Below are 23,191 nucleotides of genomic sequence, written 5' to 3' on the forward strand. Positions count from 1 at the left end.
ATCTATCATTGCAACTGTAGCCACTAGTAAATAGAGAAAGACAAATAATGACAGATAAATCTAATAAAAGCAGAAAATGGAGCATAAACTTGGATATTTGGACCTATTTGGATATATTGGATATTTGGTGAAATATTGGATCATTTATTGAAATGAAACCATGTGAGAAGTTATAGGGAAAAATCATTATTTAGTGGAGCTGTTAACAACTTACAAACATCTAAAACGTGGCCTAATATAACATAATATAATATAATATAATCTTTTATAAGTCTCATGATGGGTACATTTACAATATTGCAGCAGCAAAGTTGACAGTTAAAATAGAAGGGCGTCAATAAAAACAAAGAATAAAGAAAAACAAATAATAAGTAAGTACAAAAGGAATAAAAACACATAAATAAACATTATGTAGAAGAGTAATATTGGTGTTGCGTGACAATATACCTGAGTTTGATATTGTTATTGCACAGATTTAAATTGATACATAATATAATAAATAAAAGTATTTTTATTATTATTGTGCTGCACCTCCTGTCCTGCAGGTGGCGCTAATGAAGATCACAGCTGCCAAACTGCCAACTAACAGAATAAGGAGTAAGAAGACTTCCCCCACTAGACAAAGTACCTGGTGATGTTTTTGTTAATATTCACCCACTAAAACTTATTTTATCAGCTGTTTTTCAGCACATACAAACAGACATGTACCGGTGCGTGGCGAGGTAAGTTAAAAGCCTTTATATCTTTTTTTATCCGTCCTTAAATTAGTCGGTTAATTTATGACTTGAAGTCCACTCAGCTGTCTGCTCGACCTTTGACATACATTTACTTTTTGTATATTTAAAGCTAATGGTTGTGTCTAAATGCGAGGAGTATCCATGCATACTGCACTAATAATTCACCTAACACTTATTACGTGCTTAAATTTGTATTCACAGCATGCATACGTAACTAAAATGTGTCTGTCATTGAACCCAAACATAGCAACACGTATGGATACGTATGTTTCCAGGCTGTGAGCAAATAAATAAGCTATTATTGACATTTTTAAAGTGAGTTTGAGTAAGTGAAAGTGTCCTCAGAGGGAGTTTTGAGGTCCTGAAAGGCATTTATGAAATATAAATGCTTTTGATTCTGGTGTCCTTAAATGATCCCACCAGCAGGGATCCCATAGTGACAGCTATAGTCAGCAATGTGAAGAATATGTAGTTTAATTACTGACTGCCTTAATTAAATACTGTTATAATCCTTCCCTTGAAAAAAGTACAGTGTTGGAGGAATTATTCAGATGTCTGTCTTAAGTAATATCAATACTGCACCTTTTTAAAATACTTAAATCTCAACTTCAGCTTCAGTGTATTTGAAGTGCACATCACCCAAAGAGTCTCTGCACATTTTACAAGTTAAAAAAAACAATAGTTTAATAGCTTGTCATGAAAAATACTTAATTAAAAGAAAAAGACATACATTTAAGATACTACTTAAGTCAGAATATCATAGTATTATCAGCAAAATGTGTAAGTATGGAAAGTAAATGCATTCAGTGTCTCTGAGTGTTATTATACATTGCTGTATATAAATGGATTATTATGACTGATGCATTAATGTACAAGCAATATTGTACTGCTGTTATTTGAAGTATTTTATATACTGTTGGTTAGTTTAATTTAGAACAATACACCATATTTTATAAGATGAATATAGGTTTTGTATATAAAATCTTAATTTCTAATATTACCAGTAACCATAGCAGATCAAATGAAAGACTAACTGAACAGACCGAAACTTAAACACATCAAAATGAAACAACCAGTTTTGGCCGTTTTGGTTAAGCCATTGTCTTTTGGACATCTTTTCCAATTCTTTCAAATTAAATATGATTCCCATTTGTCCTCTCCAAAGTCCAAAGAGCTTGAATCTGTGAAAGCATGCAGTAAGTGAAAGCTACCCAAACAGGTTCCCAGTGTGTCATGGGGCTACCACCTACTGTATATACTGACCTCCCTGTTCATAACTACAGGTCATTTAGAGTTTACACTGCACCTAATCAGCAGGTCATTGGACCGTGTGACCCAGAGACAACGCATGCCAACACGGGGAGAATATGTACACATGTCCCAGACAGCTGGGGTCAGATTCCAGCCTCATAACCACCAGACCCGTCACTGGCATTAAACAGTAGAGAAGTTATTTAATCCTACACTAAGTTATAAAAAAAAACACTAAGTCTGAAATAAGATCTTTAAAAAAGGTTTAGTTTTCATAGAGATTACTCTGAAGCTACTGTACCCGAGGAGTGATTTAAGTCCCATCTGTTCATTTGTGTTCATTGCTTTCTCTCCCTGTCTCCAAAGAAGTGTGTGTAGTGGAGGAAGAGTGTGTCCTACCTTTGTGCCTGCTTACACCCAGATGCCATCATGTACGCTGAGAAACACAGCAGAGGAGAGAAAACACAGGTAACTCCAGTTGGACTATAAGATCATTTATAAGATCAGGGTTTTTTTGAGGGATTGTGCTAATCAATATAAATATACAAAATATTTATCTTCTTTTGATCAATGTTGCAATTTAAATTTGGATTATTTTCTGATATGATTTTACATACAACATAATCACAAGTTTAAATAATATTAGCTGGTTCAGTGTTGGTTTCTTTTCTTGGTTGTGCATTATTGTACATTTAATAATTAATTGAATAATTTACATTTAATAATGTAGTACAGTTGATAATTTAGGGTTAAGGGTTGATGACATCACTTTGGACTCCACAGTGTTATGATGGACATTTTTCACAATTTTCTTCTGTTTAATTGACCAAATGATTCATAGAAATAATCAACGGATGAATCAATCATAAAATAATCTTTAGTTGCAGCCCTAATATTCCACCATTTTTTAGATACTCCTCTGCAGTTGTCCCTTTTTTTTAACCCTCCTGTTGTCCTCGAGTCAAGGAAGGAAGAGAGGGAGGAAGGAAGAAGGAAGGAAGGAAAGGAGGGAGGATGGAAGGAAGAAAAGGAGGAAGGAAGAAAGAAGGAAAGGAGGGAGAAAGGAAGGAAAGGAGGAAGGAAGAAGGAAGGAAAGGAGGGAAGAAGGAAGAAAAGGAGGGAGAAAAGAAGGAAAGGAGGAAGGAAGGGAGGAAAGAGGGAGGGAGGAAGGAAGGAAGGAAGGAAAGAAGGAGGGAGGAAGGAAGGAAGGAAAGAAATAAGGAGAGAAGGAAGGAAGGAAGGAAGCAAGGAAGGTAGGAAGGAAGAAAGAAACAGTCAAAACCGACAGGGTCAATTTGACCCAGGAGCACAACACGAAGGTTAAAGTCATGTAATAAATAAGCCATGAATATGCTTTTTATGTTTGAATCTTGTGCAGGCTAGCTGAGCAGCGTCTGCAGTGTTCAGTCCGCTGTATGAGCTCCACAGCCAGGAAGAGGAGAAGTCTACGCAGTGCCTTCCCGGTGTTGGACCTGCCCCTCCAGCCCATCCAACAACATGTTTATGAAGCTAACCTCCGAAACAGTAACACCTGCCACAACAAGTCAGTCCTGATCTCAACAGCTCGGATCCAGCTTCAAGTTTATTCCACCTTCTGCTGATCAATTAGTAATTATGTTTGTCTCCCTCTCTCTTTCAGGTTCATGGAGTTGAGTGAGAAGGTGAGGAAAGGTGGAGGAGACAACGCCATAGTCAGACACACCCAGAGAAACAAGAAGTTGTTGGTCAGGGATCGGCTACGGCTCCTGCTGGATGATGAGGACTTCTTGGAGCTGTCACCATTTGCGGGTCTGGGTCTGCCGTACGGTGACATCCCCTCAGCCGGGTGCCTAACTGGTGAGAAACCACTAACTAGAGGGATTTCATTTGTGGTAGAATCTATAGACTGTGAAGCCATCTGCCTTCAACTTACTCTGTTTACTCCACTTTTAATTCAGATTCAGATTCAGATTCCTGCCCCTTGCTTATGCTTCTGTGTGCTACATGTGTTTGTGTGCGTACTCATCCAGGTATCGGCAGGATAAATGGCCTGTGGTGTGTGTTCATCGCCAACGATGCCACAGTGAAAGGCGGCACAGCTTATCCAATCACAGTAAAGAAGCAGCTGCGAGCACAAGAAGTGGCGATTCATAACCGGCTGCCGTGCGTTTACCTGGTCGACTCTGGAGGGGCTTTTCTACCGCTGCAGGTTAACACACACACACAAGCACATACACACACACACACACACACACACACACACCTATGCTTTATCTCTATATCTATCAAGGGGTACTGATCTCTAATTCTCTTGTGTCCAAATATCCAGTCTGAGATCTTTCCCGATAAGAACCAGGGAGGAAGGACGTTCTATAATGAAGCCATCATGTCTGCCATGAAGATCCCACAGGTAAAAAAATGTAATGATTTAATTTAATGACCAACAGTGTGAGATTCTTTGATTCCCTCTCAGTCAAGTTTTTGATCCTACATGGTCTATATATGGCACGAACCCAAAAAAATGCAATTGTGTGTGTCAGTCTATTAAGTTAATGTCCAGTCTTCGTCCTAAAGGTGTCGGTGGTGTGCGGTTCATGCACGGCGGGTGGAGCTTACATCCCCACCATGGCAGAGGAGACGGTGATGGTGCACCGAATAGGGACCATATTCTTAGGAGGACCTCCGCTTGTCAAGGCTGCCACGGGAGAGGAAGTCACACCAGAGAACCTAGGAGGAGCTAGGCTTCACTCTGAGTAGGTCCATAAATCAAAGCAACCCAGTAGGAGTCAGGTGGTAAAATACACTCTGATAAATTAAAAAAAATTAAATTAAAAAAGGATTGTCTGGAACATTACCATATGAATACATTTGACTTGAATTTGAATACAAGCCTGTTATTTTTTGGATTTTTTCTGGTTTCAGGGTGAGCGGCTGTGTGGACCATTTTGCCTGGGAGGAGAAGGAGGCATACGAGTACACCAGAAACATCATATCCACCCTCAACTTCCAACTGCCTGAGGAAGAGGAGGATGATGATGAGAAGAGGAAAGTAGATGAGGAGCCGCTTTATAGTTCAGAAGAGCTTCTGGGGCTCGCTCCAAAAAATTACAACTACAGCCTGGATGCTAAAATGGTACAAAAAGCACACACAGTACATATGATTAGACACACAATGTTACTCTGTCTGTGGACTGAGTAGTCAGCAGGAGGGGTGATGGCAATTAATTTGTTTCTAATGGCTGCAACTAACAATTATTTTCATTATTGATTCATCTGTCAGTTATTTTATTAGTTATTTGGTCAAAAAATGGTCAAAAATATATCAAAATAGCTGGTTATTAATCTTCTATCAAGCTAGGTTGCAGTTCTCTTTGTTTCAGGTTGTAGTTGTTAGTGTCTCACTGAATACTGATCAGTATTAATGATTAATGATTAATGCTGTTGGGTGTTTCTGTGTGTTTGTCCAGGTAGTTAGTCGACTGACAGATGGGAGCCGCTTCCAGGAGTTCAAAGCTCGCTACGGGACCACGCTCATCACTGGCTTTGCTAAGATACATGGGTAAAAGATACACACACACACACACACACACACACACACACACACACACACACAGACAAGCTTTGGACAATGAGGCAGGAGCAACACTCACTTAAACCATTTTTGCCTTTGTATTCTGAAGACGGGTGAGGGGCATTGTTTACCCCTCTACATCCACAAACTCAGTGACCTCTCAACTCAAACTCATGGGATTAGGGTCTGACCTCAGTCATTTCTTAATCAGATTAACACACTTCACTAGACAGCCAAAACAAGTCTGTGTTCTCACCACTTTACCAATGAGTAGCTGTCATGCATGACTTCAAATTTGATGTTGGAGGAAATGTTGATCCATTTAAGGAATTAAAAGACATAGCATTCTTGTGAGACTATAGGATTCACAACTTATCTGGCTCCAGGCTAGCTTTGCTTATGAACTAAACTTCTAGTATATTGTATGTTTGTTTTTTTTTGGTGTGTTTAGTCACCTGGTTGGAATAGTAGCCAATAATGGAGAGCTGTCATGCGAGGCTTCTCTGAAAGGAAGCCACTTTGTCCAGTTATGTGACCAGAGAGACATCCCACTCCTCTTCCTCCAGAACACAGCGCCCACAGTAGCTCTCACACTCTCCACAAAACAGGTATTTACTCCCAGTGAAACACACACAAACACACACACACACACATTAGAGATTTGTTGAAATGCATACTTTTCAAATACATTGTAAAACTGAAACTCAAGTACAAAATAAGTCTTTTTACATATTTCCATCTCCAAAGGTATTTAATCAAAAACAGAAAGGTAATGTTGTACAGATGTTGTAATAAGATGCGTTTCATATTTGTATTTGGTGTGTGTGTGTGTGTGTGTGTGTGTGTGTGTGTGTGTGTGTGTGTGTGTGTGTGTGTGTGTGTGTGTGTGTGTGTGTGTGTGTGTGTGTGTGTGTGTGTGTGTGTGTGTGTGTGTGTGTGTGTGTCTTTTAGGCAGATATTAACAGCAACCGCCTGAAGGCTCAGGGTTCAATGATGTCAGCAATAGCGTGTGCCTCCGTCCCCAAAATCACTGTGGTGATTGGTGGTTGTCACGGTGCTGACAGCTATGCAATGGTGAGACTCTCTCGTTTTAAATTTTGATTTGCATTTATGAGCCAATATAAAATTAAACTACACTTTGGCATTGATTTTCTAAATAATCACACCTGTCACTCTGCAGATGTTTCTTTAAAAAAATTACATGACACAAAAACTCATTGAAAGAAAACAGCAAATAATAATATAATAGAAATAATAATGATAATATGCTAAGTCTGCAGATCATAGTCTTACTTCAGTACCACTATAAGCTCTACAACTACATCTTGTTACAGCTAAGCACCACACAAGTAATCCTACAGTTCCTACTATCATCATACAGAATACTGATGTAAGATTTGTGATTCAGGGTTAATCCCACAATAATTTAAATCTTATTCCTTCTTGTTTGTGTGTAGTGTGGGCGGGCCTTTGACCCAAATTTCCTGTTCCTGTGGCCCAACGCCAGAGTGTCCATGACGGCTCCGGGTCACGCCGACTCTCTGCTTCCCCCTGACACCGAGCAGGCGGAAGAAAAGAAGAATCAAGAGGACAAACTGAACAAGAGATTGGAGGAGGAGAGCTCAGCTTTCTACGGCTCCGGCCGACTCTGGGATGATGGAGTCATTCTACCTCAGCAGACCAGGAAGGTAAATAAACGTTTTAGCTATACTTAAAAATAAACATAAATAAAAACTTTACCTTTTTCTTTTTCCTGGATGTTTTTTTTACTTATGCAAATCTGTATCTGCAGGTTCTTAGAGACTGTTTGGACATCATCAAACAGCAGCAGTATCAGCTTTCCACAGAGAAAAAGCGATCAGTGCTCCTACGTATATAAAAACCTCCATCCTTCATCGTTCTCCTCCACACTTCCCCTGGACACTACAGACACCTGCATCTCTGATAAACCTGCCTGGCTGCTGGAGCTTAGTTACCAACATGTGCCAAGAGGATCTTCACCAACCCCACTAACATGAGCATTATCACATGACAAAATGAGGACTTTCTCCAGCTTTTGAAAAGACTCTTTCTACATTCATGTATTAGTACACACACACACACACAGCAGGGAGAAATATCTACAGGAGATAAAGAGATTATTTCATTGCCAATCCTCTAATCTGATATTTGCCTTAACTAATGGATCAAACCATCATCAGTCATCCTTTAATATTGAATTAGCACCCACAGTAGCGCACCTCCTCTCTTGGGTTTGGAAGAGATTATAGGAGATGATGAATATAATGTAATAATGTGTTGTGGCTGCTCTTTAAATGTGTGATAATTAAATGTTTGTATCTAATTTTTGCACATAACCTTTTCATTCACTCATAGTACAACTACAGGGCTGTCTTCATGTTTTATATCTCCTGAATTTAATGGCTACCTCTGTTCATACTGACTTGTAGCGGCATCCAGCGATGGCAGTGTAGGTCCGTTGGCCTGGACTGGACCTTTCTATGAATGTTTTAGTGACAGACATTACATAGCTGCATCACTGTGACTGTAAAATTGAGATGTATTGAAATAGAAATTAAATTCAATAAAAGTCACTAAAGTCACTCTAGTTATGAGGGACTGCAGGGATCACTGATATTATATATATTACACACACAGAACAGTCACAACAAATCTGAACTGACTTTTTATTGTTAGTGTTTGTTACTGTGTATTTTCAAGAAGGATAGGGTTACTGTAAAAAAGAGGTGTATTGAAATAGAAATTAAATATTTAAGTAAGTAATAAGTATTTAAGGATAACCATGTGTCCTATATGTGTAGGGACAGTCATTCTCACTGTTGGCCTTTTGAGTCAGAACACTCCTGGTTAATCTTAAAAAAAGTGCCTGGTGGTTTTGGTCTTTGTTCCCACATTCACATCATGTCTCATTCACAGAAAGCAGAGAGTCACCTGATGCTGCAGTACATATGAATGATGCTTATTCAAGTACTTGTTAGATTTATGTTTAATTTATAACTGAAATGTAGCTGAAAAGATGAAAGTCCAGTGTCAATCTTTCAATTTTTATAAGGTTATTGAAATGTTTAAAAAAATAAAAGAAGTTGCCCAAAAGCACCTCATTGGAGCTTTTATGTATAGTGCTGATTTTTCCTGTGATTTAGTTAACGTTGGTTTTTGTTTTTAAGGAGAAAATACTATACTGTAATTACAAATGTAAAATAATCATTGGAATGTAATTGTTTTGTATATAAAGATAAAAAAATTAAATTCATTTTTAAAAATCAGTAAAGTAGTGTTTGTTTTTGTTTGTGCAATTGGGGCAAAAGCAGTGTGTGTGTGTGTGTCCAACTATATGTAATATGATAGATAACAACATATCAGCCAGAGGGATAAACCTGTACTTTACCTATACTATACATACTTAAACTACATTTTGCTGCTAATATCTATGTAGGATTTTTATCAGTGAGTATTTTTACATTGCTGTATTGGTGCTTTTACTCAAGCGTAGGATCTGAGTATTTCTTCCACTACTGTGTATGACTTCACTCATTTCATCTTTATATAGTGACTTTGGGGGGATGGTCTCCTACATGGATTACTTGGCCTTCTCAAAACACTGCCGTGACCCGGATTCGAACCGGGGTTGCTGCGGCCACAACGCAGAGTACTAACCACTATACGATCACGGCGAGCTGTGCTGCAGATGGAAACCTGAGTGTTTTCACAGGGATACTAGGCAGTGGGGCCCCTCTGAAAGGTCAGCAGATAAATCTAGTGGTTGTGAGATGATTAATGGGAGAGGAAAGAAGAAAAAACAAAGTTCTGATTCACAAAACGCTTTGTAGTTTCTGGACCTTTTCTCTAGTCTTTGATTTTTGCTGAAATATTGGGCCATTTGAACATTTATTGAAATGAAACCATGTGAGAAGTTTAGAGGGAAAAAAATCATTATTTGGTGGAGCTGTTAACAACTCAGAGAAATCTGAAATGTGACCCTGACTACAAACTGCCTTTTGTAAAATGTCAAAAGCTGAAAAGGTTGGAAGCTACTGGTTTCATCTTTAACAATGTGTTGTATTTTAAGAGCTTGTTATATTATCCATTGTGTCAAATCTTCAAGTACGATATTTATACAGTATTTCCCTCTGAAATATAGTGGAGTGGAAATATAAAGCAACATCAAAGTATCTGTTAAGTACAATTACCTCAAAACTGTGTTTAAGCACAATACTTGAGCTGTTAAAGTCAGCTCATATAAAGATAAATATATAGTTAGGTGGAGTAGAAAGTATAACATTTCCCTCTGAAATATAGTATATTAAGTATAAAGTAGCATCAAATGGAAATACAGACACAGAGACAGAGGCAGCTGATGCATTTTGCCCCAATTTCATGTTTCACAGCTACTCTGAGGGTTCCCTGCTGGTGCCAGCTGTTCGTATAACAGCGTAACTTACTGGTGGAACATTTGCTCATCATACTCATGTCATACTTCACTTGTCATGTTTATCATGTTGCACATGTAGCCAAAATGAATAACACAGTGTTCTGTCACTCTCTTGCTCTCACTGGAAGGTACAGACTTTAGTAAAATGGTGAGGAAAGCATCGGACACATTCACAGAAACAGGAAGTTGTACCTTCAGCCAGCTGCATAACGAATGAGAAAACAGATACTGCAGGCCTCAATTCTTGGTTATAATAAAAAAGGAGAGTACTTTAACTATCATGATGTTCAGTTTTAAATGGATTGTAACCAGGTGCCTCTCACTGCATGTATCTGCTCTAGGCTACTTGTGCAGGCTTTTGACAGATTTGCATTATAGGAGTGCCATATTGGGGGCAGCTTTGATAGTAATGCTATACCCCCGGGTTTCATCTCCATTGAGGATTGGGGGATATATGGGGGAGAAGGGTCTGTCTATGATGCTACCATATACACTGTGTAAATTATTCATGCATCAATGTACACTTGAGTCTGTCTAACATCCATAGACGATTCTGCACTTTACTACCATACCATATACTATGTACCTGACATGCACCAATGCACAGTATATTATAATATATTAATATCATTAAAGAGTGTATATTCATCAAAAATCCATATACTGTTTCCATTAGGAACTTCTTTTCTTATGAGATTACTAGTGCACACAACCAAACATGCAAATCAGTCAAAAATAGATAAAAGCAGCAAACAGTTCATTCATGCCTCCCATTTAAAGTGCTATTGTGGGAGAAAATCTGGTTACACAGCTAGTTCCAGTTCAGGAGTTCAAAAAGCAGATGGAGGCTGGAATTAGACTTTCTGTGGCCCTCCTGTATCTGCAGCTTGAGGGGAGGAGGCCGTATTGATCATGTAGACAGCGTGTTGTATCCTGGACTATTTGAGCTCTTTTCTCCCTAAGTACTGCTTCGTGGTTCCTGATCCAGTCCAGTGATTTTGTTGCTGATCCGATCGATCTTTTTGGAGAGGGAAGTTTTGTCAGAGTTGCTTATTGATCCAAACCAAGCTGCTCTGTTGAAAGTGAGGGTGGATTCAATTCAATAAAGCACCTTTAAAAAGCTTACAGAACTGGTTGATGAGCCTGGAGCTTTCAAAGTTTGTTCAGGAAATATAGTTACTGTTTACATTTGGCAAAAAGGATTCACTATTAAATATACTTCTATAAATAAAATAATACATATAAAGAATCATCAGAATGGATCAATGTTTTTTTTATCTTTATGACTTGAATCACTTAAATTGATAGCATGTGAAATTATTGCACATTCTGAATGTTAAGGTGTTGGCATAAACACTGCAGCCATATGACCACTTGGGGGCAGCACATCAAGCTGTTATATTAAACAACCATGTTTTCCTTTTCATAGGAGGTGGTGAACATGATGTCTATGTGGTTGCTCTCTGTGCACACACCACACAACAACTATCTGCCAAATAGATAGAAATGTGTTTTTAATAGAAATTTATCTCAACAAAGAAGCTTTTCTTCCATTTCTTGGGAACTTAAGAGTCTGATATAATCATCATGTCTCAGGCAACTTGTAAAAACACGAAGGCTTACTACACCTTAACCAGCATAAAGTCACCACATGACTTTAGTGTATGTTATTTTCCATTTCCAGGTCATAGGAGCTTGAACTAAAGCATACACGCTTGCTGCTGCAATAATGTAAATTTCCCCACTGTGAGACTATAAAAGAAAATCTTATCTTTTCCCACCCAAAACAACCCTGAAATGTACAGTAAACAGTAATTACAAATGTGAAATAATCATTGGATTTAATTGCTTTTATTTGTATAAAAGGAAAATAAAGTAAATACATTTTCAAATATCTGTTGCAAAACTAGCATCTGCACTTAATTGTTGCTCCTTTCACAACCATGCAGATCCTGTTTTAATTAATGAAAACAGTTTATCTGCAGAAAATGTGGATGTTTTTGCTTAGCTGTCACAAAAACAGAGTAAACAGTTTGACTTCTCACAGTTAAGTGATTTTTTTCTATTCACATATATTGTTTTTTTTTCTCCACCAGCTAGAAGACACCTAGTAAACTGTCTTTTGGTGAAATATACTGTTGTAATTGGTTGTGTTTTACAAGTCTATTAGAATGAAGGACAAATGAAAAAAACATTCATTAAGCAGAAAACAAATGTGCAATGTTGTAATAAAATATACCCCAAAATGTTTGTTGAGGAAAAATAATGCTTAAATTTCAACTTCAGATATAAAAACACTCCATTAACCACATATATCTAGCTAAATAAACATATATATGGATCAGCTGTTACAAGAAAACATCCTCGTTATAAACAGAAATATTGTGCTGTACATAATTTATGCTTCCAGTTCATTTAACATACATCAGTTTACTTATTTACTACTCACTATTAAGTATTTTACAGTACATTTCTCAGCATTTAATCTCACATTTAGGCTCATGTTTAATTATATACACTTAATATACTTCAGCAGCAGCTTTGGAAAAAACAACTATTATTTGGAGTCCATTTGTAATTGAAAAACGTAGCTGGCTGGCAGGAAAATGAATGTGACTGCTGTGTTTTAGGATGTATCTTGGATGAGTTATTGCAGGGTCATGGTCTGTACATGCCGTGGAAGGTCACGGGGATGATGGTGTCGACCTCCGCCCTGGCGATCTCTGTCAGTTTCGTGGCATCCAGCACCAGCAGGAAGCCGGGTCTCTCTGCACCCGGCTTCACCACGATACTCAGCAGCACACCTGCAGCACAGAGACAGAGACAGAGGAGGAGGAAGATGTGTTTATTAACCTCCTGAGACCCAAAAGCTTTTGTTTGATATTCTAGATATTTGGGATTAGTAGGACCAGGAAGTAGTTTTTGAAAAAAAATAGTGCACTTCTCTTACATTTATACTTTACCTTTGCACGAATGATAATAAAGTACCAATGTCCTAAAACATGTATTTCCTGATTAGCAGTGTCGTAGCTTGTTGCTATTGCTAAAGTTAGTCAAATTTGTATAGCATATCAATCTACAAACCTCATTAAGCATAAATAAACAAGTTTCAACATAAAACTTGATAAGGTTTTGTATCTGGTCCACTTTCGTCTAGGGATTGGCTGTGTTATTTCTGCCACTAGGTGACACAAAAAAGTTTGTACAAACGAGGGCAACTGGTCAAAGTTCAGCAGAATGAAGTATAAGGTCCAGCAAAGCCAAAATGTAACGTCCCCATATGAGGACGCAGGCTCGCAGGAGGTTAAAGTACAAATCCCTGAGCTGCTGCTAGTTATTTAAGGGTCAAACACGTATAAGTTCTCCTGCCTTCTTTCCTCCGTCCTTCCTTCTTTCCTTTCCTACCTTCCTTCCTTCCTTCCTTCCTTCCTCCTTTTCTTCCTTCCTTCCTTCCTTCCTTCCTTCCTTCCTTCCTCCTTTCCTTTATTCTTCCTCCCTTCCTTCCTCCTTTCCTTCTTTCTTCCTCCATTCCATCCTCTCCCTCCCTTCCTCCCTTCCTTCCTGCCTCCCTCCCTCCTTTCCTTCCTTGCTCCCTTCCTTCCTTCTTCCTTCCTTCAATCCTTGACTCAAGGACAACAGGAGGGTTAAGGCACCTTTAAACTGTCTGAAAACAAGAATTATAGAATTGCTGCAAATGAATATAGAATAAATACTGAAGTAAAGAAAAATGGCTATTGGTTTGGCTATAACTTTACCAGTTTGATTTAGGTGTAAATTTATAATTTGCATGCAGATTAGGATAAGAGTTAGATTAGATAAGAGTCCTACCATCGTCCTCCTCTGTAGCTCCTGGTGTTTGCACGAACAGCGGCTCTGATGGGTAACAATCGTCCTCCTGCCACACCCAGGTCTCTTTAGTTTGCACGTTCAGCTTGACTATCTACAGAAAGTTACAGAACAACCAACAGCTATAAGTTCATCGTCAACACCATCAATAATGTCACACATAAGGATTTGAAACTGGTTGTGTCTCCTTCTGTGAACAGTTAAAGTGGTCCTACCCTGTCAGGGATGAAGTGGTTGAGTCCCAGACCGTAGGTGAAGGAATACTTCTTCCCACTACACAGAGAGTAGTTAATCTGTGGAAACTCAAAGGCTGAGAGACAACGAGAGACATTATACTGAGAGAAGAGATCAAATCTTCTTTAAAAAAAAAAAAAGGTATCATCATTACTGAACAGCATTACTCTCAACAGTCAATTGTTTTTGTCATAGGTAGTTCTTAGGTAAAAACAAAAATCAGTATATGGTTTAAAATAGTTAAAATAATAAATAAAAAAACTCAAACAAAAGATGAAAATGACAAGATATGAATCAAAAGCATCCAATTTAATTCATTAAAGTTGAAATTTCAAGTCCAGGGCTTTGTGTGTGTGTGTCACCTTGTCTCGGTCCAGAAAAGAGGACTTCAGGCTCTAACCAGATGGTGCCGTCGCTGTGAAGAACAGCAGTTGCTGTGGTGTAGGGCAGAGAGACAAGGTTCTTTCCTTGCTCTTCCTGAACACACACACACACACACACACACACACACACACACACACACACACACACACACACAACTGTTAGCACACTGCAGTCTGACAAATAGTTTGCAAACAGTGTGAAGAAAAAGAGGTTTGATTGAGTGCTCTGAACAAACGGATCCAGGATTAAACTGCTCCACAAAGCTAATATAGAGCTAAATGGTCAGGCTAATTCAAGCCTGGTTAAACAGTGATGGTGTGTGTGTGTGTGTGTGTGTGTGTGTGCACTTACACTGTGTATATCCAGCGGCAGCACATATCGTCTAACCTCAGGCTGAGGAGCTCTCATGGCCGCTTTCTTCACCTCCTCCCACTCCTCCTTCAGGTTGGCCAGGTACAGGTAGTTATACACAAAATCATGACTGCAGATGGAGAAAAAGATTAAAATCCGACACACACACACACACACACACACACACACACGCACACACATCCACACACAATGGCACGCTCACCCTTTCCACGTGCAGAGGTCAACTACGATGAACCCTTCATCTTCGTAGGTGTTAATATGATGAAAGACGTTGAAAGCTGATGTTCTGAACTTGTGGCTGCTCAGATAAGCTGCTGGGTCTTTAGAGGCCAAGTGGAACCAGGTCTACATACACACAAACACACACACACACACACACACACACACACACACACACACACACATATGAATAAAAGTGTGCATGCAGTCACATGTAATCAAGGAAAACACACACTCTCAGACTCACCCCCATGCTCTCGTTGGATTCGAAGCAGTCCATGTATGTGGTTGCTCTGACGCTCCAAGCCGACAAGAACTTGAGCAGGTTTATCTTCACTGGTTGCTCCACAAACACGAAATGGTTTTCTGTCATACCGAAACTACACACAGACGAACAGAGAAACACACACAGACACAGATAAATAAGCAGCAGTAGCAACTTTTAGAGCAATCACAGACACAAACAGTGAGTTGGGGTGTTTTTTTGGTGAAGTTTATTCAAAGATGAAGAAATTTAAAGAAGCCAAAAGTGCAAATTATGGGATAATCCTGATTAATAAAGCCTAGTCTAACAGTAGCATGATAGAGAACAGTCAAAATCTGTAAATTAATTTGCTAATGTCCATTATACAGCAATATTTGGCTGAAGCTAACATTAGCCACTATGCTACTGGTCATACCAAACCAATTATAGGCTGGAGATTTCAAATAAATCTAAAACAAATCTAGACATAAACTAAATAAACTAAGTGCTGCTCTGACTTTTGATATACAAGGAGCATTTCTTTGACCATGTTTAATAAATATATCTTTCATCATAAGTGCTTTAAAAAAAAACATGATATGTCCCCTTTAAGGTTGTAGCTGCAAACCCCTGATTACACTGAAATCAACAAGGGTGCATTTTATAAGCTCTAAATTCAACTTTTAATTCGTAAAATAAATAATGTTCTCTTTCTCCTTTAGAAATATCACAGTGTATGTATGCTGAGAGGTGGAGGAGCTGTGTCTGTACCTGTGTACGTAGGAGGGTTTTAACCTCTCACTGCTGGGGAGTTGAACGAGGACCTGGGATTTCTCTAAAGGGTCGGACTTGTCTGGAAACACAGAGATACACAGAGTTAGTGTGATGCTGCAGACGACAATATTAATACTGAAAGTCAAGAGTGATATTAGTGTTGTCCTCTTCCTTTGTTTTTTCTCTATCTATCTATCTGTCTGTCTGTCTGTCTATCTATCTATCTATCTATCTATCCTGACTCTCTCTCTCTATTGTCTTCTTTCAATCTATCTATGTTTCTTTTACTTCTGTTCTATGTCTTTTTTTAAATTTTACATCAATGGTTATTTTTCCCTTCTTTTTTGCCGTCAGTGTTTACCTTTCTTACTTTCTTTCTTTCTTTCTTTCTTTCTTTCTTTCTTTCTTCCTGTCTTATCGTATCTATCCGTCATGAATAACTACATGAACCAAACTCACCTTTCTGAGCAGGTGGGATCTTGACGATGTTATAAGCCAGACTCATGTTCTTTCCAAAGCAGTTGCCGATGTTGTAGACAGTGCCGTCTGCTTCCATGTGAGGATGGGCAGTCACCCCATTCACTGAGAGGTACTTACACAGGTCCACCTATAATAAAAACACACACTCAAAAAATGAACTTTCTGGTATTGTAAAATATACTAGATTCACTGACATACATTCTACATTGTAATTTTAAGATTTACTGAGTATTTCTGAAGTAAGAATGTATATACTTAAAACATTTTAATCATACAATTAATTAACTCTGTGGGGAGAGGAAGTTTTATTGAAGTATTTCTACATGTTTTATCATTACTACACATAAACATAAAAAGGGTAACTAAGTTTTAATTAACCTTCCTGTCGTCCTTCCAGGTCAAATTGACCCCGTCTGTTTTGACTTCCTTTCCTTCCTCCCTTCCTCTTTTCCTTTCCTCCCCTTCTTTCCTCCCTCCTACCTTCCTTCCTCTCTTCCTTCTTTCATTTCCTCCCTTCCTTCCTTCGTCCCTCCTTTCCTTCCTTCCTTCCCCCTATCCTTCTTTCTTCCTCCCTTCCTTCCATCCATCCTTCCTTCTTTCCTTTCCTTTCCTTTCCTTTCCTCCCTTCCTACATTCCTCCCTCCTTTCCTTCCTTCTTCCTTCTTCCTCCATCCTTCCTCCCTCCCTCCTTTCCTTCATTCTTCCTTCCTTCTTTCCATCCTTCCTTCCTTCCTCCCTTCCTTCCTTGACTCTAAAGTAACCCTAATACTATCTAAGTAGTAATGTTGTATTTAAAGATCCCAAAATTACTTGATTACTTTCATTGGTGAAACTTTTGTCCCCAAGTCCAACAGATCAATCAGTCCAATCAGCTCTCACCTTCTTTAAAGTCTCCAGTGAATCAGGATCAATCTTGGTGATGAAATTGGTCTCCGTGACAGCGTAGAAGTCTTCACCGATTGGGTAGATGTTCACTAAGCAGTTATCAGTCACCTCAATGCCTCTGAAGTAAGTAAAAAATCTGCAGACACACACAAGAATGGAGAAGTGGAATTTATTCAATATGAAGTCTTTTTCTTTATGGACCACATTGTTAATAGTTCAGCATTTAGACTTTATACATTAGTGACATATTACACACATAGAGCTGACACAACTTTGTCAACTGAATATTACAGCAACACTTGAACTCCTTTAACCTTAAAGCACATCAATGATTGTTGTACTTCTTACTTCTTGTTTCTTATGCACGTGTCCACTTCCTTTTTTCCCCTTACTTTAATGATTAATTCAAAAAACAAACAAAAAAATCACTGCACTTGCACTTTGTACAGCTTTTTTAGACCCTCTAATACTTGATTGTCTTGCTTCACTTGTAAGTCTTCCTTCCTTTCCTTCCTCCCTTTCTTCTGTCCTTCTTTCCTCCCTCCTTCTTTCCTTCCTTCGTTTCTTCTTTCCTCCCCATTGCCTTCTTTCTTTCTTTCCTCTGTCCTTCTTTCCTCCTTCCTCCCTTCCTCTTTTCCTTTCTCCCGTCCTTCCTTCCTTCCTTCCTTCTTTCTCCCTTCCTTCCTCCTTTCCTTCCTTCTTCCTCCCTTCCTAACGTCCTTCCTTGACTTGAGGACAACAGGAGGGTTAAGTAACAAAAGCTGCCTGCTGGAGGCCATAAAACACAGCTGCTTCACTGCTCTCCGGAGGTAACCACTATGGTTTCCTTTTTATTTCAACTAACCACACAAAACAGAACATGCTGTTCATGCCGACCTAAATCAAAAACACAACATGGCACATACCTAAACAACTCATCACATGTATGCACAGCATCGTAAACATTACAGACTAATAAATACATGCTGTAGATGGCTCAAATGGAAAAATGTACCATACTGTTTCTGAGATCACTAGAAAGCTGTTACAGTTTACTGCAGCATCTCTCTACCTGCTGATGTTTGATTATCTGCAGATAGAGGTTCATACCTTTCACCTCTTGTGCTGCCTACACCCCATTTTTCCTACCTTCCCCACCATGTAACAAGCAGCACAACAGCATGATAAATTGGGGCTACAACTAACAAGAGCAAAGTGCATAGCTTGAAACTTTCAATCCATAGAGAGCATTGCAGCAGCTGTTTTCTGCATTATATCATATAATAAGGGGTTTTATCCTTTAACACAATGACAACACTCTGCATTCAATAACGTCTGATCAAGAGTCAAGTTCAGCCTCACCTGGAGAAGATGTTTTTGCAGGGGTCTGGGTAAGCTGCCGTGCCAAACTCAGTGATGACCACTCTGTTCTCTGTCATGGCACGAACGTATGCATCCGTCTTGATAAACCTGTGCAGAAAGATTACACACACACACACACACACACACACACACACACACACACACACACACACACACACACACATACACACATTAATTTATTATCTATTCACCTTGATTGAACTGTCAGTGTTATTATAATGGTTAAAAAACAAGAAAAACAGTCCTAAAAACTCCTGGATCCAGAGTCATGCCAAAAAGTAATCAGTGGTTTAATTCAAGGTGTATAAAGTGTTTCATAGCAGAGCACTTTGTAAGGTAATGAGTACTGTGCTTACTTCCTGTAGTAGGTCACCTGACCATCCTTCAGGTCAAACTTGTGCATGAGAGCCTGTCCATCAAACAGGTGGTGGAAATGTTCATCCCCCACCTCGAAAAGACCCGGTCCCATCCTGAGGAGACTGCCGCCCAGCCATGACGGTAAAACACCTGCACACACATACACACACACACACACACATAGACACACGCACACACAGGATGACACATGTTGTAGTTTAGTGATTGTGTTTATATGTACGCATGTAGATGAGACGAGAGGCAAATATATAGTAGAATAGAGAAAAGAGTATAAGATAAAATATCTGTTGGTTAATAACTGTTGGTTAATTAATCATGATCAGATATGCAACACAAAAAATATCTACATTTTATAATAATGAAAATCTAAATGACCAGCTTCACATTTAGATGTTTTATTTCATTTCTGGTGGAGAGACAGATGAGAAGTTTGATACCAATGTTGAGTGGAATTCATTTTCTTATCTAAGTCCTTTTATTTTCTAAAAAAAGCAGGTAGTTCATGTTTAATTTTTACTTTGCAAAAGGGGTTGTGCAATTTGGTATGAATTAGGAAAATAAGGATGAAAATAGGAAAAGGGTTTATATGTTTTTGTTAATTCACAAAAAAAAAAATCATAATAAGTGTCATTCTTAATTCACAGAAAAACGTTTTCAGTGTGTAGTTTTGTGTATCAAACTTCCTATTAATATATTAGATTATTGTCCTAATAATTGACAGATACATAGCAGCTATTTTTAGGGGAAAAAAACAAAAGAAAAACACGGAAATTTGTAGTAAAGTAACAGATCCAGGAAATAAAGTGTAACTGAAATTGCTGACAGCTGTTGACTCATTACAGCCGTTAAAAAAAACAACGTAATATACTAATTATTGTTTGATACACAAAACTACACACTGAATTTTTTTGTGTCTGTATAAGAATTAAGAACATAATCTTTTATTTTTTTTAATTATTAACTTAAAATATATAGATGAATAAACTTCTATTTCTAAATATACCTAACAACTTTACCAACTTAAAACTTTTCCCCCCATTATTTTTACTTTTTACTATGTAATGGTTCATTTTTAGGACAACATTTTTAAAAATGAACCATTACATACCTGAAATTTACTTTCCAGGAATTTACTATAAAGTTAACAGTGGTGGATGAAGTACTCAGATCTTTTATTTAAGTAGAAATACTTTTATTGCAGTACTTTAACTTATGTGTGACTTTTCATGCAGGCTCTATGGCTGATTGAATGGCTTGACTAATATAGCTGTAAAGTGACCCTGTGAAAACTCTCAGGTTCCCATCTGAAGCACAGCTCGCCGTGATCGTATAGTGGTTAGTACTCTGCGTTGTGGCCGCAGCAACCCCGGTTCGAATCCGGGTCACGGCAGTGTTTTGAGGAAGCCAAAAAATCCACAGAGGAGACCCCCTAGTCACCATATGAAGGTGATATAAGTGAAGTCATACACAGTATTGGAAGTAAAAGCACCAATATAGCAACGTAAATACTCCATTACAAGTAAAAGTCCTGCGTTAGTAATCCTACTTAATTAAAAGTGCAACTTAGCAGCAAAATGTAGTTAAAAGTACATAAGTATTATAAGGTTGATGTAGTTAAAGTATTACAGTAAAAGTAGTAGTACAGTATTATATGACATTATTAGATTATTAATAGTGAAGCATCAGTGTGTAAACTGCATTATACTGTTGTAGCTGCTGGAGGTGGAGCTAGTTTACACTACTATATTTAGCTGGTTCAGTCTGGTGGTTCCCAACCTGGGGGTCGGGCCCCTCCAAAGGCTCACCAGATAAAACTGAGTGGTCATGAGATGATTAATGAGAGAGGAAAGAAGAAAGATACACATTTTATTGATTTTTGGTGAAATATTGGATCATTTGAACATTTATTGAAATGAAACCATGTGAAAAAAGTTTAGAGGGAAAGATCACTATTTGTTGGAGCTGTTAACAACTCATTGTGAGCCTGATTACACACTGCTTTTTTATAAGACATAAAATGCCAAAAAGGTTGTTTCATCTTTAACAATGTGTTGCATTTTAAACGCTTGTAAAATCACCCATTGTGTCAAATCTTCAACAGGAAATGAACTAGAGCTGTCAAATAAATGTTCAATAAAAATTCAACATTTTCCTGAAAGGTAGTAAAGTGGAAGTATAAAGTAGCATCAAATGCACTCAAGTAAAGTACAAGTACCTCAAAATGTACTTTACTTTCCAGCAATTAAAGTTAAAGGATTTCCCAAAATGTCAAATCATTTCAGCATTAGTGTATAACAGAGAGTCTCAGCTGTCAGCTATGAAATAATAATAATATAAAAAGTAAAAACAGAGTTGAACATCTGGCTGTGTTTCCTACCTGTGATCTGAGCAGGTATCGGTTCATTCAGCTCCTCCACAGTCTCAAAGATCTTCTTGTAGCCGCCTGCCGGATGCTCCACACTGACAAAAATCAATAATTGAATTTTATTCAATATAATCCCACAACACATTAAAAAAAAGAGTTTTAACCATGTTTTAAAGCCTTTTCTTGTCTCTCTGCATGATTTTAGAAATCATCCACGGAGACTGACCGCTGGCTTCAGGTGATAAAGATAAATGATGTCATCACAGCAGATGTTTTCACTTAAGCACACATGTTACTGATGATATTAAAAATGGCTCTTTTCTATTCAAGTGTCCCAGTGTGTGATGACGGTGTGACAGTGAGCCAGCATGCATAATATCAGGACCCTGAAACTTTTCTTTTTCCAACTGTGACATTCAAAAAATGTCCTCTGTGGAAAATGCAAATGAGTTACATCACAGTAACTTGGCTCTTTAAACTACAGAGAAGCTCAGAAGACATTTTTGACCTTGGAAACAGAAGTTGGCAAAATAATCTCTCCATAAAGTCCATAAAAACCTGATGTTTTGTTCTCAGAAGTATTGTTTAATGGACTTTCAATCACTGATTTTTTTTCTTCTTCTTGTTTTTCTTGTCCTGAGGTTGGGGGAGGAATGATAAAATGTGTGGGCTGGATTGTTTGTTCTATCTACTGTTTGAAGAAACAAAAGAGAAAGAAAGAGGCTGAATGGTAGGGTGTTTTTGTTAGAACCTAACTAAAGACAAAAACAAAGAAAAGCAGTGTGAAAATTAACTGTAAAGTGCTAAATCATTATTAGATTATCAGTGGGAGTTTTGCATCCAGCCAACCGGACCCATACATACCACTGCTTACCTTCATCTCCCATACCACAAAACCAGCAAAAGATTTAAGAAGTGCAGAGGTTGCAGCTGAAACCAAGATCTTTTTTTAAATGAGTGCAATGTTTAGGGTGACTCACTGCTGCCTTGTTTTTGCTGTATTTGATTTTTGTCCCCATTTACAGTTAAAAAAAGAAGTGGAGGAATTTCAGTGGAAAACTCACATAGCTGACTCATCATCAAGTCCTTTTCTACAGAAAAACATCAAACGTCACAGAGTGGTGTCTGTGAGCTGCTTTCTGTTTCTGTCTCTTTCTTTCAGACAAGTGAACTTTAAAAGGTGATTTCAAAGATATGTGTTTTTTGTGTTTCTAATCTCGTATATCCAAAACCATTAAAGAAAAAGAGAAAGGAAAGTGTTACTCACCGGCTGACCATGCTGATGTATGTTCTTCACTCACTTTCTGAACCCAGACACACACAAGCTTACAGAAGAGACTCTGGGCTGCATTTAAACCACACACAGATTTCCTGTGGTGACTGATAGAAACTCCCCCTTTCTCCTTTTTCTCTCATCCACCCCCTTCTTTCATTTTCTCCTCCCCCCTTTTTTTTCCCTTTGACGCCTTTTGCTCCCCAGCTCCCACTTTTCCCTTCTCCAGCTCCCTCTACTCTCCCTCTTCCTCTTCCTCCTCCTCCTCTTCCTCTAGTCTTAACCAGAGCCGAACAAGCCAGCTTTGTCTCCTCTCCTTTCAGCCGTCTGGCCCTTCGGCTCCATGCTGAATGTTTTCCGGGCCCCCAAAACAAGAAAACAATA

The 23,191-nt window shown here is 38.4% G+C and overlaps 2 protein-coding genes and 2 non-coding genes across 4 annotated transcripts; 2 read left to right on the forward strand and 2 right to left on the reverse strand.

Annotated features, from left to right (window-relative positions):
- Positions 1 to 596: 596 nt before the first annotated feature.
- si:ch211-198n5.11 (methylcrotonoyl-coenzyme A carboxylase 2) lies at positions 597 to 8,212 on the forward strand. The gene is made up of 13 exons (XM_053322943.1): positions 597 to 722; positions 2,355 to 2,456; positions 3,367 to 3,531; positions 3,628 to 3,824; positions 3,998 to 4,176; positions 4,297 to 4,377; positions 4,542 to 4,720; positions 4,890 to 5,100; positions 5,435 to 5,526; positions 5,990 to 6,146; positions 6,490 to 6,612; positions 6,996 to 7,226; positions 7,331 to 8,212. The coding sequence occupies exons 1-13, from the start codon at positions 703 to 705 to the stop codon at positions 7,415 to 7,417; spliced, it is 1,824 nt and encodes a 607-aa protein (XP_053178918.1). The 5' UTR covers positions 597 to 702; the 3' UTR covers positions 7,418 to 8,212.
- Positions 8,213 to 9,161: 949 nt separating this feature from the next.
- Positions 9,162 to 9,233, reverse strand: trnah-gug (transfer RNA histidin (anticodon GUG)). Its single transcript has one exon. It is a non-coding gene; the product is annotated as a tRNA-His (tRNA).
- Positions 9,234 to 12,506: 3,273 nt separating this feature from the next.
- On the reverse strand, positions 12,507 to 22,812 carry LOC128362201 (retinal Mueller cells isomerohydrolase-like). Its single transcript, XM_053322945.1, has 14 exons — positions 22,802 to 22,812; positions 21,547 to 21,629; positions 19,148 to 19,298; positions 18,771 to 18,878; positions 17,424 to 17,565; positions 16,524 to 16,671; positions 16,062 to 16,143; positions 15,294 to 15,426; positions 15,030 to 15,172; positions 14,807 to 14,936; positions 14,434 to 14,548; positions 14,053 to 14,147; positions 13,820 to 13,931; positions 12,507 to 12,795 (listed from the first exon to the last, which is right to left on the reverse strand). The coding sequence occupies exons 1-14, from the start codon at positions 22,810 to 22,812 to the stop codon at positions 12,650 to 12,652; spliced, it is 1,599 nt and encodes a 532-aa protein (XP_053178920.1). The 3' UTR covers positions 12,507 to 12,649.
- trnah-gug (transfer RNA histidin (anticodon GUG)) lies at positions 20,488 to 20,559 on the forward strand. The gene has a single exon. It is a non-coding gene; the product is annotated as a tRNA-His (tRNA).
- Positions 22,813 to 23,191: the final 379 nt, after the last annotated feature.

The sequence above is a fragment of the Scomber japonicus genome, chromosome 7 (genome assembly GCF_027409825.1).
Source record: "Scomber japonicus isolate fScoJap1 chromosome 7, fScoJap1.pri, whole genome shotgun sequence".
Classification (NCBI taxonomy): Eukaryota; Metazoa; Chordata; class Actinopteri; order Scombriformes; family Scombridae; genus Scomber; species Scomber japonicus.